This window comes from Oncorhynchus nerka, linkage group LG18 (assembly GCF_034236695.1).
Source record: "Oncorhynchus nerka isolate Pitt River linkage group LG18, Oner_Uvic_2.0, whole genome shotgun sequence".
NCBI lineage: Eukaryota > Metazoa > Chordata > Actinopteri > Salmoniformes > Salmonidae > Oncorhynchus > Oncorhynchus nerka.
The window spans coordinates 56,663,603-56,678,486 of NC_088413.1; the positions used below are offsets into that span (position 1 = coordinate 56,663,603).

Consider the following 14,884-nt stretch of genomic DNA (forward strand, 5'->3'; position numbering starts at 1 on the left):
GCATCCGCTACAAGACCATGGTGCTTGCCTACGGAGCTGTGAGGGGAACGGCACCTCAGTACCTCCAGGCTCTGATCAGGCCCTACACCCAAACAAGGGCACTGCGTTCATCCACCTCTGGCCTGCTCGCCTCCCTACCACTGAGGAAGTACAGTTCCCGCTCAGCCCAGTCAAAACTGTTCGCTGCTCTGGCCCCCCAATGGTGGAACAAACTCCCTCACGACGCCAGGACAGCGGAGTCAATCACCACCTTCCGGAGACACCTGAAACCCCACCTCTTTAAGGAATACCTAGGATAGGATAAAGTAATCCTTCTCACCCCCCTTAAAAGACCTAGATGCACTATTGTAAAGTGGCTGTTCCACTGGATGTCATAAGGTGAAAGCACCAATTTGTAAGTCGCTCTGGATAAGAGCGTCTGCTAAATGACTTAAATGTAAAAAAAATGTAAAATGTATGCTTTTTTATCGAAAACAATGACATTTCTAAGTGACACCAAACTTTTGAACGGTAGTGTACATGGGGGTGAAAAGTGAGAAAGGTCGTGGTTTTTGGGCATGCACACTGTCCCACAAGTCCAGAGATATGAATGAGTCCAGTTGTTGACAGGCAGAGAAAACAATATTGCTCTCCGCCACTGCATGAGGAAGACTGCAAGTATATTGTGACCTGTATAATCAAGACAATTGGTAGATGTCTGGGCCCCTAGTAACCTTCCTAGAAACATATCAGGTCACACAGGTCAGAGAGAGTTTGAGAGGCAGGTTTATGGTACCGCCTAGACTCTGAGGCTCAGGTCATGGGAGATGGGGAGTGGAGTGTGCAGCTCATGGTTGTGAGGTGCTGATGTAACAGTATAACTTTAGTCCGTCCCCTCGCCCCGACCCGGGCGCAAACCAGGGACCCTCTGCACACAGACAACAGTCACCAACGAAGCATCGTTACCCATCGCTCCACAAAAGCCGTGGCCCTTGCAGAGCAAGGGGAACCACTACTTCAAGGTCTCAGATCAAGTGATGTCACCGATTGAAATGCTATTTAGCGCGCTAACTAGCTAGCCATTTCACATCCGTTACACTCACCCCCCTTTTGACCTCCTCCTTTTCCGCAGCAACCAGTGATCCGGGCCAACAGCATCAATGTAACAGTGTAGACTTTATGTCCGTCCCCTCGCCTCGACCTGGGCGCGAATCAGGGACGCTCTGCACACGTCAACAGTCACCCTCAAAGCATCGTTACCCATCGCTCCACAAAAGCCGCGGCCCTTGCAGAGCAAGGGGAACCACTACTTCAAGGTCTCAGAGCAAGTGACGTCACCGATTGAAACGCTATTTAGCGCGCACCACCGCTAACTAGCTAGCTGTTTCACATCCGTTACACTGATAACAGTCATCGACAGGGACTTCGTAACGCTGCATTCACGGTGAACTCTGCATATGTGGGTTTAATCGGAAATGATCTTTACATTTCTATTGTGCAATCTGTAATCTGGACATGTCCTCCCCACATACTGAAATTGTGTTTTATCCGCCACAGTGTTATCATTGGAATGTGATACAAAACGAGGCAACAGTGTGCTTTAGAACCATGTTGATGCCTTGGAGCTGTATGGTAGTCTGTTTGGAGTGTATATCCAATTGGATAAAAAATATATAATCATAATATTATGTCCCCCCCACTTCTAAAACCAAAATTGCGCCCCTGATATTAAGGACAGGTAGTGGAAATAATTCTTATACTGTAATAATTTACACCAGTAGCCAAACTATATGTAGTGGTCTGCAAATTGCATTTACATTTTGCCTAATGGCATGCTTCTCATGGAAACTTCACTTATCCCTATACCAGCAGACAATGCCCTACCTACACTGTCACTCATGATGTAAAGGCTGGTTCTCTTTCTAGGATTTCTAGATTTTTCTTTCAAGGATTTCTAGATTTTTCTTTCGTAGATGCTCTGTCGCACCAATCAAATTCACCTTTGGTGACATGTAACCAATAACAGATAGCAGAGGGCGGGTTCTATAGAGGCCTTCGCGACTGCTCTTTGCGCATGTTTGCTTGGATTACCGGTTGTTACGATTGAAATTGAGAGAATCCTCTGGACATTTTTCCTCCCTGGGATTAGGTTGAGTGAGTTGGCTATAAAGATTTGCCTTACATAATAGCTAGTAGCCTAATTCAGTTAGAACTGTAAGAGCAAACTGTCTCAAATATATGCTGAAAACGAAATAAATAATTTAAAATAGCCTACAGTCTCGCATAGTGGAATATTTTATTTTCTCATTGGAAAGGTGTCAAGTGTCAATCGTTACGGAAAATTGCGCAAACTAACAGCTACACTCATTATGTCAGTAGTAGGTATTGATGTGGGTTTCCAAAATTGTTACATTGCTGTTGCGAGAAGCGGCGGGATTGAAACCATTGCCAATGAATACAGCGACAGATGTACACCGTAAGTATACCATTGACATCGATATATAGAATGTGATTTTGCTACATAATGTTTGTGACTGGATGCTCGCTGTAGCATACCCTGATGGCGTAGTGATAAAAAATGCTCCAACAATGGATGCTTCATGTGTTATGATGAATATTTTACATTGGATGACATTACATTGGATTGTAATTTTTTCTTCCATGTAAATTTTTAGTAAAATTTGCAGTTTTGGTTATTACTACGTTATAACGTCTCCATTGTCAGAAGTCTTTGTTGCATGTTCATTTACCTAATGACCTCTTAATAATTGCAGCCGTCTACGTAGTGCATGGAATGTGGCCTTTTTAGTTTCATTTGACACTTTTCTATCATATTCTGTGATATGATATTTAATGCATCGTCATAGCCTATATCGACATTGACCAAATTGTTCAGTATTAAAATATATTGTATTAAATCTCATGTCATATAGTTTTTTATAAATGAATATCCCTGCATTACTCTAGTTTTCAAGTAAGCTTTGTTGTGTTGTACTTTTTTATTCAAAGCGCATCAGCTAAATGTATAGCTCATTTTATTTCTTGCGTGTGTCATTGAATTTGCTGGGAATTGACTGCTGTCATACATTTTTTGCTCTCAGACTTAAAAGTACTGTGTTACAAATTCCCATATCGACAGAATCATTTGTACAATATAAATATAGACTATAGATGGGCTGCTTGTAGGCCTACTGTATGTAGCGTATGTGAATATGACTATCACACACAAATGTTTTGACATTGGATTAGGTGACTGTGAATACATGGGCATTTAGTTTACACCAATTCCTCTCAAAACTGCAATCTTCCCCTGCTCCTCCTAACAGGCCACTATGCAAGGTGCACCAATACTCTGCGTGAGTGAGAGGGAATGTAATGACCTGGGTTTTTATTACAGGATGTTCTTGCTCAGCCTCATTCACAACTCATTTTCCAAATAACTTAACATCTGACATCAGACCAACTGCATAGCCCACAATCACAATGCCAATTGGGCATAACCTCAGACATAACATAGCATTGCAGTGTACAGCTCTTATAAAATTAATTTGATGAGGAGGAGAAGGAGGGGGAAGATGGGTAGGTGGAGCAGAGTAAGACCTTCAATACCAGTTGACGGAATTGAGCCTTCCATTCAAGGAACCTGGATCACTCTGTGTCAGCAAGACAATGCAATGAGCTGATGGAGGAAGTGAGTCAGTTAAATTAGTTTAAAAAGTGATATTTTAAATGCAGATCTTCCTTACACTTTGAAGGTGAACTGTTCTGTCTTACTGTCCTAATTTGTCGTTTCTTCATAGAAATTCACTTAATAATCTGCAGATGTTCAACCTCCATTGCCTACTCTTAACCATTAGGCCTATATTATATTTTTGATGTGTTTATTTGTTTTGGTTCCCCAGGGCTTGGGTGTCTCTGGCCTCCAAAAACCGAACCATTGGAAATGCAGCCAAGGGTCAAGTAAGATGATCAAATGAGAACAGTTTTTATAATGTAGTAGTATTATTGTGCAAATGTAATTTTGCAGATCACTACTTTTTTGGAAATGGTCAAATTGGTCAGCATCGGATCACATGACTAAAAAAAACGATTTATTTCAGATTATAACCAATTTTAAAAACACAGTCCATGGCTTCAAGAAGTTCCATGGCAGAGCGTTTGACGACCCATATGTCCAGGAGGAGAAGCCCAAGTTGCCTTACAGCTTGCACAAGCTGGCCAGTGGCAACACTGGAATCAAGGTAACACCACTGTAGACTTTTCCACTGTGTTCCCTTTTCACTGCACTCCATTTTTAACATGTTCCCTTTAGCTCCATCACCCCAAGCTCCATTGTCATCATGTAAATTACTGTTGTTATTTTGCTCAATTGTTTGTATTTTCCAATGTGTTTGACCTCCAAACCATCTTTTTTAACCAGCACTGACACCATCAAACCTCTGGTTTCAGCTGGTTTTCATATTGTCTAAATAGTCTCAACTAAAACTGTGTCCTATTCATAGGTCCGTTACCTGGATGAGGACAAAGTGTTCACAATTGAGCAGGTAACAGCAATGTTGCTGACCAAGCTGAAGGAAACTTCTGAGAGCTCCCTGAAGAAGCCAGTTGTGGACTGTGTGATCTCTGTGAGTGACAACAATATATATATCCTGGAAAACACTGCAAATGAAACTAGTCAACGTAGTATCAATATGCTACACGTGAATATACCTTGATATTAGCCAAAGTTGTTTTTTTCATCCCATTGCAAATGTATAATTTTCTAACAAGAGTTTTGTTTCACAGGTCCCAAGTTTTTTCACCGATGCAGAGAGGAGGTCTGTGATGGACTCCACCCAAATTGCAGGGTTGAACTGTCTGCGTCTGATCAATGACACCACGGCAGGTCAGTGATTCCCACAGAGTCATCAAGGTCATATTCTGTGATGGATATGTCTATAGCACAGGAGGTTGGTAGCACCTTAGTTTGGGAGGAGGGGCTCGTGTTAATGGCTGGAGCGGAATTAGTGGAATGGTATCAAATACATAAAAAACATAGTTTCCATGTGTTTGATTCCATTCCATTTGCTTGTTCCAGCCATTATTATGAGCCGTCCTCCCCTCAGAAGCCTCCACTGGAGATTTATTGGTGGGAGTTGGAGTTCCCTAGAGACAGCTGTTTTTCAAGTCGTTGTTTTCTCACCTGTAATCAGCAGGCACTGACATTCACAAAGTGTACTTGAAAATGCCCTTTGTAGGAGCAATGTATAGGCCTATAAGCTGCACAGACATATCATTGTATAAAAAATATATATATTTTATTGTCACATACACTGGGCAAGTGCATTGAAATGTGTTGTTTTACAGGGTTACCGTAGTAGTACAGCACCTCTAGAGCAAATTAGGGTTAAGTGCCTTGCTCAAGGGCACATTGCCAAATTTTCCACCTTGACAGCTTGGGGATTCGAACCACTCTAACCACTAGGTAACCTATTATGTTATATTAGGTTTAGGCGACCAAAATGACTTGATAACACATACATTGCTTCTAGTAATTTCCATCCACTAAAATGCTCTTATTCATGCAGTGGTGTAGGGTTAGAGCAGGTGTCCCCAATTACATTCAGCCGCTGGCCGATTCTTTTCTTGAGCGGATGGTCGGGGGGCCGGAACATAATTATAAATTATTTGTACACTGCAAATTGACTGCAAGAAACTCCAAACAGATATAATATTTGACAAAAACATAATAATTTCAAATCTTGATTACATTGGGATACGATCACATGTAATAATAATAATAAAACAAATACATTTCATTTGTATAGCGCTTTTCATTAGTGTTCTCAAAGCTCAAAACAAATAATGATAATAAAACAAAATACAATAAAAACATCCTACATTTAGAATCAGGGCATAGCAATAGTAGGCTAGGTGCTAAAATGACTTTGCAGATTAGGACTATAAAATAGTCTGTAGAAATGTGTTTCAAGACCCGTTTTAGAAGTTCAAGTTGATGGAGCGGCTCACAGATGGTCAGGGAGAGCAATCCATAGAGGAGGGGCAAGGGAGTAGAAGCCTCACTCCCCATAGTACAAAGACGTGTCTTGCGGACTCAAAGTAGTATGCCTCTATTTATGCATGGGAATACTTAGGAAAATATTTCCTCAATTAAAATCCCTTTACGCTCATTTCCTGGTGATTGTACAGTCTTTTATGTCCAAGAACATTGTTTTTATTTGATGGATTTTTTTACAAAGTTTGCCTCTTTTTGAGGAACCCTGCATTAGAGTGTCTGTCTCAATTTGTTGTTTCTAAATGGCAGTGGCCCTGGCATATGGGATCTACAAGCAGGACCTGCCCACCCCAGAGGAGAAGCCACGCAATGTGGTGTTCGTGGACCTGGGACATTCATCATTCCAGGTCTCCATATCAGCCTTCAACAAAGGCAAACTTAAGGTGGGTTCTTCTTCCTAAAGTAGCAGAGGCAGTCTATCACTATTTATCACTATTTCTCACCTGTATTTTTCTTTATCTCTTTTTTTTCTACTGTGTTATTGACTTGTTAATTGTTTACTCCATGTGTAACTCTGTGTTGTCTGTTCACACTGCTATGCTTTATCTTGGCCAGGTCGCAGTTGCAAATGAGAACTTGTTCTCAACTAGCCTACCTGGTTAAATAAAGGTGAAATAAATAAAAAAATGTAACCCCTAATTGTCTGGTCAATTAACCAGGTACTGGCCACAGCCTTTGACCCCTACCTGGGCGGGCGTAACTTTGATGAGGTACTTGTGGAGCACTTCTGCGAGGAGTTCAAGGCAAGGTACAAGCTGAACGTGAGGGAGAACCCCAGGGCTATTCTGCGGCTGTCTCAGGAGTGCGAGAAACTGAAGAAGTTGATGAGTGCCAACTGCTCTGACCTTCCCATTAACATTGAGTGCTTCATGAATGACATTGATGTGACAGGCAAGATGAACAGGTACACATATGGATTTGTGACTCCTTTGTTTAGCTTCCTATCGAGATGTATATGCAATAATAATCATTCCACTTTCCCCCTTCTTTTCTTTTTCAGAGTCCAGTTTGAAGAACTGTGTGCCCCATTCTTGACGAGAGTAGAGGCGCCATTGAAAGCAGTTATTGAACAATCAAGTATGTCATTTTTATCAAATCTAATTTGATTTAGTTGATGAACATTCAGTGATAGAGGCAGTACATTTTAATTCAATAGTAAAACTGAAAATGTATTATTTGACCCTCTCTGTGTCTGTGTGTGTGTGTGTTTTGTGTCAGAGCTGAGCCGGGATGAGATCTATGCAGTGGAGGTGGTAGGAGGAGCCACCAGGATCCCTTCCATTAAAGAGAGAATCTCCAAGTTCTTTGGCAAAGATGTCAGCACCACACTCAACGCAGATGAGGCTGTGGCACGGGGCTGTGCTCTTCAGGTGCTCACCTCCCTCTCCTCTTACAGTGTTTGAAACCTCAGCCATCAATTTTATATGCAGCTGATGAATAATTTGCTGGAATATTTGGTGTGTAACAAAGTGATTGTGTGTTTGTGTCCTTGTTTTGGTGTGTGTTTGTTTATGTGTGTGTGTGTGTGTGTAGTGTGCAATTCTGTCCCCAGCGTTTAAGGTGCGTGAATTCTCCATCACTGATGTGGTTCCCTTTCCCATAACCCTACGCTGGAAGTCCCCCACAGAAGATGGAGTCGGGTAAGGGCACATACTGAGCTGGCTCTATAGAAAGAAACGTTCATTTGTGGGTACTGTGTTGTTTGTAATAAGATGCGAAGACATTACAACACAGGGTCCTCATTCAACACCACTGTCTGTTCTACAGAGAATGTGAGGTGTACAGTAAGAACCATGCAGCACCCTTCTCCAAAGTCATCACCTTCCACAAGGACGAGCCCTTTGACTTGGAAGCATTCTACAGCCTCCCACAAGAGCTGCCTTACCCAGACATCAGGATAGGTACACCTGCTTATTCAACTAAGCCCTCTGCAGTTCATAGAGGTCTTCTTTCATCTTTGATGTACCTGTTCAAGGAATTGGAAGGCGGTCTCACTGAACGTAAAATATTTAGCTGTTACACCCTGGCTGGCACTTACTGTAGCTATTCTGCCGTGAGATCCCCTTACAAGACAGCTACTATATGTCTGTCCTGTGGTTGGCCATTTGCAATTGTTTCTTGGTGGCCTACCTGATGACGAACATTTAAACCATATAGTGGGGGTCTCCTACCTGGCTGATAATTAGGACAGGCTTAAATTTCCCATGGAACACTGCGTCCCTATGACTCACGGGAGTCATTTACAGGGCAGAGCTGTGTGTGTGTGTGAGAGTATGTGTGTATTATAAGGGGGTCTCTCAGGTGCGATTTCAGTTTGAAAGAAGCTCAATGACTAGCTAATCAGATCTCATCATCCTTCCCCTGTCAATTCTCCAGTGTGTTTGTGTCATTTCATGTGACTCCATCAGGTGTGACATTTGAATGTCTCTCCACCTGCCTCCTCCTCTCTGGCTTTCTCAGGGCATTTTTCTGTTCAGAATGTGGTGCCCCAGCCTGATGGAAACAGCTCCAAAGTGAAGGTCAAAGTGCGCATAAACGTGCATGGCATCTTCAGTGTTTCCAGCGCCTCCCTGATCGAGAAGCAGAAGGGTGAAGGAGAGGATGTTCAGATGGACATGGAAGCCACTGTGCAGAATGAAGGAAGGCCAGAGGACCAGGTAACAGAAAGAGAATGAGTGTGAAGTTTTCACCTGAATTTCACACTCTATTTTAAGATTTAAGAACGCATGTCAAAGAAGCCGTTGTTTAATCTTCCCATTTGAATGTCTTATGTCTAAGACATAGAGCACTGATATGACTTCATGTCTTTACCTGTGTGGTTATTTTTACTCAAGTCCATTTTCTCTCTATTCCTGGCTCTTGAAGCTGCATCCCTTTCCTCCCATTGAAGATGACATCTATAACGATATGAACTATATGTGGGAGGTTTTGTGGTCTGGTCTCATCTGTGGAGCACTGGTCTCATTAAGGTTCATCACATTGAGCCTGAGAGAATGTGTATGTTTGTATAACCGGGCTTGGCAGTGTGTGACGCCAAAGGATACATGGAGCCAGTGGAATAGCTATTAAGTTGAAAATACTTTCCACGTCTTCATAGCTCTATCCTTCATAGGCTGTGCTGTGCCTGTGTCTGCTATAAAAATCATCCTCCACTCCTTTGATATGATCAGTATGTCAGTGTATTTGAATGTGTTACTCATACAGATTATAACATTCTAATTGGCATCCTTGAATAGTAGATCGTTTGATTACGTTAACAGGAGGGGTGTGCTGCTTGAAGTAAGCTGATTTATATAGACGTAGGTGTAACATTATTAATTACATTACTAAGGTGTTCCATAAGTCAAAGCTACTGTAATTAGAGCAGGAGAGCAGCCAAGCGTTGATTTTAAGATTCAGATGATGTTGCTGTGAGAGTGTCCTACTGTCGCAGACTAAAATGCAGGTAGACCAGGAGGGTCAAGGCCAGGGGGACCAGCTGAATGAGGACGCCAGCTCCTGCAGTAAGGTGAGTACGTGAATCATAAGAAAATATAATTACACTTCAACTTTTATGTCTTGTGAAGCATAACACATTTTACATTTCCCAACAAAGAACGGAGTCCCTGGTGAGAAGCAGGACCCAGCATCAGGGGGAAGCAAGCCTAAAGTAAAAGTGAAAAGCACTGACCTTCCGATTCTGGCCAATACCATCAGACAGCTGGACAGGGGGGTGCTCAATGACTTTGTGGAGTATGAGGTAAGTCACTCTGAAGGCCCCGACTCCCCAGCAGCTGAGTCAGATTCTCATCGAACCAAGAGAAAAGACTTGCTGTAATGTAAAACTTACCTGCCTTGTTTAGTTCAAAGACATAAAACACAAGTAGTAAGGGTTTCTGTAGGAAGATGAATCATCTGCAGCTTTGGAACTGTAAAGGCATGTTCTACATTAGTTGTCTCATTCACGTTTTATCTATGTTGTATACTTCTACAAAACTGGCAGATGATGTAGCTAACGTGCCCTATATTTATGTGTGGCCGCCTGGGAGTGGGTATTAGAGGAAGCGGAAGGCTGATTTTGGCTCTCATTGTTGCCGACGTCAGTGTGCTGCTAACAGTTTAGCCTCCTTCACTGTCCCTGTCCCCATACCGGGCTTGATCCTCTGCTTCACAGCACACATGACAGCCCTCCTTTAAAAGATGCTAATCATTTGAGCTATACAAAAGGTACCCATTGGACATTTCAAGCTAGCTGTGTTGTGAGCTTATGGCATGTGAGAGTGTCCTACTGTGTCCTCTGTTACACGTGTCTCACTTTGTCTCTTCCTCTCTGTGTCCCTCAGGGCCAGATGATCGTCCAGGATAAGCTGGAGAAAGAGAGGAATGATGCTAAGAATGCTGTGGAGGAGTATGTGTACGACCTGCGGGACAAACTGTGTGGCATCTATGAGAAGTACACCACAGAGGAGGTAAGAACCTAGATGAACAGTTTCCTTTTAACAAAGAAATAAATACGGCCACATTGAACACAGAATAAGTCTTTGCAATACATTATGTGTTTGCTGATACCTGTTTTGGCCTTTCTCACCTTTCAAAAAGGACAGTAATCGTCTGACACTGATGCTCGAGGACACAGAGAACTGGCTTTATGAGGATGGAGAGGACCAAGACAAACAGGTCTATGTGGACAAACTGGAAGATCTCAAGGTTAGTGTTCATTTAGCATAAAGGATTTATATTTCTAGCCTCTGCCTGCACCAGTCTGCTATTATAGCAGTTCTGAAATCAGGAGAAAGAAACATGAATAATAAACAAATATATTTGGGGCATTTAGGTGAACAGCCTGAAGGTTTAGGAACGTGACTTGATTTGAGCGATTTATTTGACTGATGTCCTTTTCCAGAGGTTTGCCCAGCCCGTTCATGACAGGCACAGGGAGCAGGAAGACAGGCCGAGGGCATTTGAAGAGATGGGCAAGAAGATCCAACTTTATATGAAGGCTGTGGAGCTTTATAAACAGAAGGTAAAAACTGGAATCTTTTTATCTTATAGTTCAGCATCCTTTCATCCTTGAGCATCTTTGAGATCTCTTCGGTTTTTGGATAGTACTGAAAGGCATTGAGGGAGTTATTTTACGCTGCCCGTGTTGAACTGGGCAATGGCCCGTCATCAGGCGATAGCGGGGAGGGAGGAATGCGCTTCTCAAATGGAACAGTAATATGTGCTGCTTGGTCATGTTGTCAACAAGGCAGTATGGTGCAACTTCCAGAAACATACACCTCTTTTCCATAAAATAAATGTTTGCATTTTCAAATTCGTTTTTCAATGAGAAGACAGATAAACTGTTTTTCTCAAAAACAATCACTTTTGTGTGGGAAAACAAAGAATCCTATTAAGTAGTGCACGTGCTTAATTACATCAATTTTGTTTTAAGCCGACTTCACCATCAGACAGAGCGGGGCACCTGGCTCGCGCCCAGGAGGCAGCCTGGTTCCAAATCTAACGCAATCAACTTTCAGCCATTGCATAATACATCTACACAGGCGCCTGGGTGGGATTAATCGAACCCCCTCCCACTTTAGAAACATTTAACCCATTCTATGATTAAAATGGTTTTGCTCCTCATTGGGAACATGGTTTCTGTGGAGTGATGTCATTACAGCTCAGTATAAGACACTAAGAGACAATTTATGCTTGATCAGAAAATGTGGTCAGAGGCATCATATGGATGGTGTGACGCAGTTGCGGAGCCTCCAGAGGTACGCAGTACTGCATCGCCGTGAGCCTCTCAGATCTTGTAACAATGCGGAGGGCTCCGTATAGCTCCTCATTGTCTTGACCGGTTGACCGTAGGTGAGGGCGCGAGTTCCTGTATAAACACAAACTCACTTCCTTGACAACTTCCTTCACCACAGCTCTGCACTGCTCGGCGAAGCACAAGAAATATGAATGCCCTGACTTCTGCACAGACCATATCACCGTAAATGCTGCATGACCAATGCAGACGTCAGATTGACCATGCAGCGCCTTTAAAGCTCAGTGTGAGATGCAGTGAAATGAAGCTGAGCCCATTTACAATACCTCTATTTCTCTGTGAACTACTACAGTCAAGTTTTAAGAATGACACAAATATACATTTTCACAAAGTTTGCTGCTTCAGTGTCTTTAGATATTTTTTGTCAGATGTTACTATGGAATACTGAAGTATAATTACAAGCATTTCATAAATGTCAAAGGCTTTTATTGACAATTACATGAAGTTGATGCAAAGAGTCAATATTTGCAGCGTTGACCCTTCTTTTTCAAGACCTCTGCAATCTGCCCTGGCATGCTGTCAATTAATTTCTGGGCCACATCCTGACTGATGGCAGCCCATTCTTGCATAATCAATGCTTGGAGTTTGTCAGAATTTGGCTTCTTTGCTGCCCTTCTTGACACCAGGCCATCCTCCAAAAGTCTTCGCCTCACTGTGCATGCAGATGCACTCACACCTGCCTGCTGCCATTCCTGAGCAAGCTCTGTACTGGTGGTGCCCCGATCCCGCAGCTGAATCAACTTTAGGAGACGGTCCTGGCGCTTGCTGGACTTTCTTGGGCGCCATGAAGCCTTCTTCACCTTGGCGCTTCTTCGAACTCAATCATTATAACAGAGTGATCTCCAGCCTTGTCCTCGTCAACACTCACACCTGTGTTAACTAGAGAATCACAGACATGATGTCAGCTGGTCCTTTTGTGGCAGGGCTGAAATGCAGTGGAAATGTTTTTGGGGGATTCAGTTCATTTGCATGGCAAAGAGGAACTTTGCAATTAATTGCAATTCATCTGATCACTCTTCATAACATTCTGGAGTATATGCAAATTGCCATCATACAAACTGAGGCAGCAGACTTTGTGAAAATTAATATTTGTGTCATTCTCAAAACTTTTGGCCACGACTGTACACCGCTGCTCTGTTGGGATTGTGCTAATTACTTTCCTATTCCATATTCAGGACACCTCTGATTTCCTTGTTTAGTCTTATCAGTCCCCTGGGGCCTGTACACACTTTTCAAAGCTAGTTAGGTCATTGTCATAGTAAAGTAATTGAGCAATTGTAACACTATTGTGACTTAGTCTGTCTCTGGGTTTAACCCAGGATGTATGTAATAAACCATCTGTGACATTTTTATTAATTGATTTGTTTGTGAGGGCATAGACAAGGTGATTTACTTAATGAGACAGAGGTGTGCTATCTCTAATTGTTTTGTTTCCTATCTACACTCAGGATGAGCGTTACCAGCATCTGAATGCTGAGGAGATGAGAAACGTGGAGAAGTGTTTAAATGAAAGCATGGCCTGGATAAACAGCAAGATGAATGCCCAGAGCCAACTCACCATCGCCCAGGACCCAGTCGTCAAAGTAGCAGACATAATTTCTAAAATACAGGTGTGTGATAAGTGTGAATGATTTGACCATATTACATACTATTGGCCCATCGTCACCAGGTACTGATTATTTGACTAATACTGCATCCACCTATCTTCCACATATACCTATACTTTAGGAACTGGATGAAGTATGCAACCCAGTTGTCAACCGGCCGAAGCCCAAAGCAGATGACGTGTCAGAGGAGAATGACGAGAGCAACGGGGCCCATAACAGCCCAAGGCAAGGAGCTGGCGGGAGGGGAGTGGCAAAGGGTAGCAACCAGACCAAGCCTCCTTCAGCAGAGATGGAGATTGACTGAGCCCCTTTGCCAAATATCCTCTGCTACCAGCACTCTAGCTCCCATCAGACCATTTTGACAAGGTCTACCCAAACATACAGTACAAAGTGTATCCGGGACCATTTTTCCATGTCCACCACCACTCAATGGACTGTTTTGTGCATTTGTGTTCAGAGTCCCCCTGTTCGATTTAAAAAAAACTTTCTCTACTATGTTACAACTGTGTGCTCCTCCCTCAGAGGTTAGAAAATACCTTATATAGTCATTAACTGTAAGATTAGATATAGATGAAAACAATTCTGGCTCTCCTGAAAACAGTTTTTCCCTAACCATACGTGTTTGCATTTCAAAAGGCCCATAAGCATCAGATCTCTAAGGTGACTCTTACTGCACATAAGCTTGTAGTGGAACATAAGTAGAATTACTGTCTGAACAATCGCTATGGCTAATTAAACTATTAGTAAAATATGTATGCAATAATACATATTATATATATTTGTATTTAATATATGAATTTGAAAGGATGTCTGTATGCCTAGATACTGTAAATATTATTTTAGTAATTTAAACTGGCCAGTGCCTATAGTTGTGTATATAGAGGATACATTCCTAGTGTTGTTAGCAAAGAGAGAAGAGCAATGGGCTGGATGCCTATTCCTTTACTTATTTTCATGCATTTCCATATTTTGAGTCATGAGATTTAAAGATGAAAGTAATAAATGTATAAATAAATAAATGTATGCACTCACTAATGTAATTCGCTCTGTATAAGAGTGTCTGCTAAATGACTAAAATGTAAATGCATTATTTGTCTTTAAGACAAACATTGTACTATTTCATTCCCGAGAGGCGCAGCGGTCTAAGGAAATGCACCTCAGTGCTAGAGGTGTCACTACAGACCCCTGGTTTGATTCCAGGCAGTATCACAACCGGCTGTGATTGGGAGTCCCATAGAGCGGTGCACAATTGGCCCAGCGTCGTCCGGGTTAGCGTCATTGTAAATAAGAATTTGTTCTTAACTGACTTGCCTAGTTAAATAAAAAATATACATGTATTTGACTAAAGTGCTAAAAAAGTGTACTCAATGATCTTCATATTATTTAAGACTTTTATGATACAAAGCAACTTTAAATGTCAAGTTACTAGATGAGAAAGTTGTTTCCACA

At 42.2% G+C, this 14,884-nt stretch overlaps 1 protein-coding gene across 1 annotated transcript; it reads left to right on the top strand.

Moving 5' to 3' along the window:
- The first annotated feature begins 2,082 nt into the window (after positions 1-2,082).
- LOC115146180 (heat shock 70 kDa protein 4L-like) lies at positions 2,083-14,770 on the top strand. Its single transcript, XM_029688086.2, has 19 exons — positions 2,083-2,455; positions 3,882-3,939; positions 4,080-4,220; positions 4,482-4,604; positions 4,765-4,864; positions 6,284-6,417; positions 6,694-6,938; positions 7,035-7,111; positions 7,253-7,404; positions 7,568-7,674; positions 7,802-7,935; positions 8,495-8,691; positions 9,468-9,542; positions 9,630-9,773; positions 10,357-10,482; positions 10,613-10,720; positions 10,917-11,036; positions 13,277-13,438; positions 13,557-14,770. The coding sequence occupies exons 1-19, from the start codon at positions 2,349-2,351 to the stop codon at positions 13,737-13,739; spliced, it is 2,493 nt and encodes an 830-aa protein (XP_029543946.1). The 5' UTR covers positions 2,083-2,348; the 3' UTR covers positions 13,740-14,770.
- Positions 14,771-14,884: the final 114 nt, after the last annotated feature.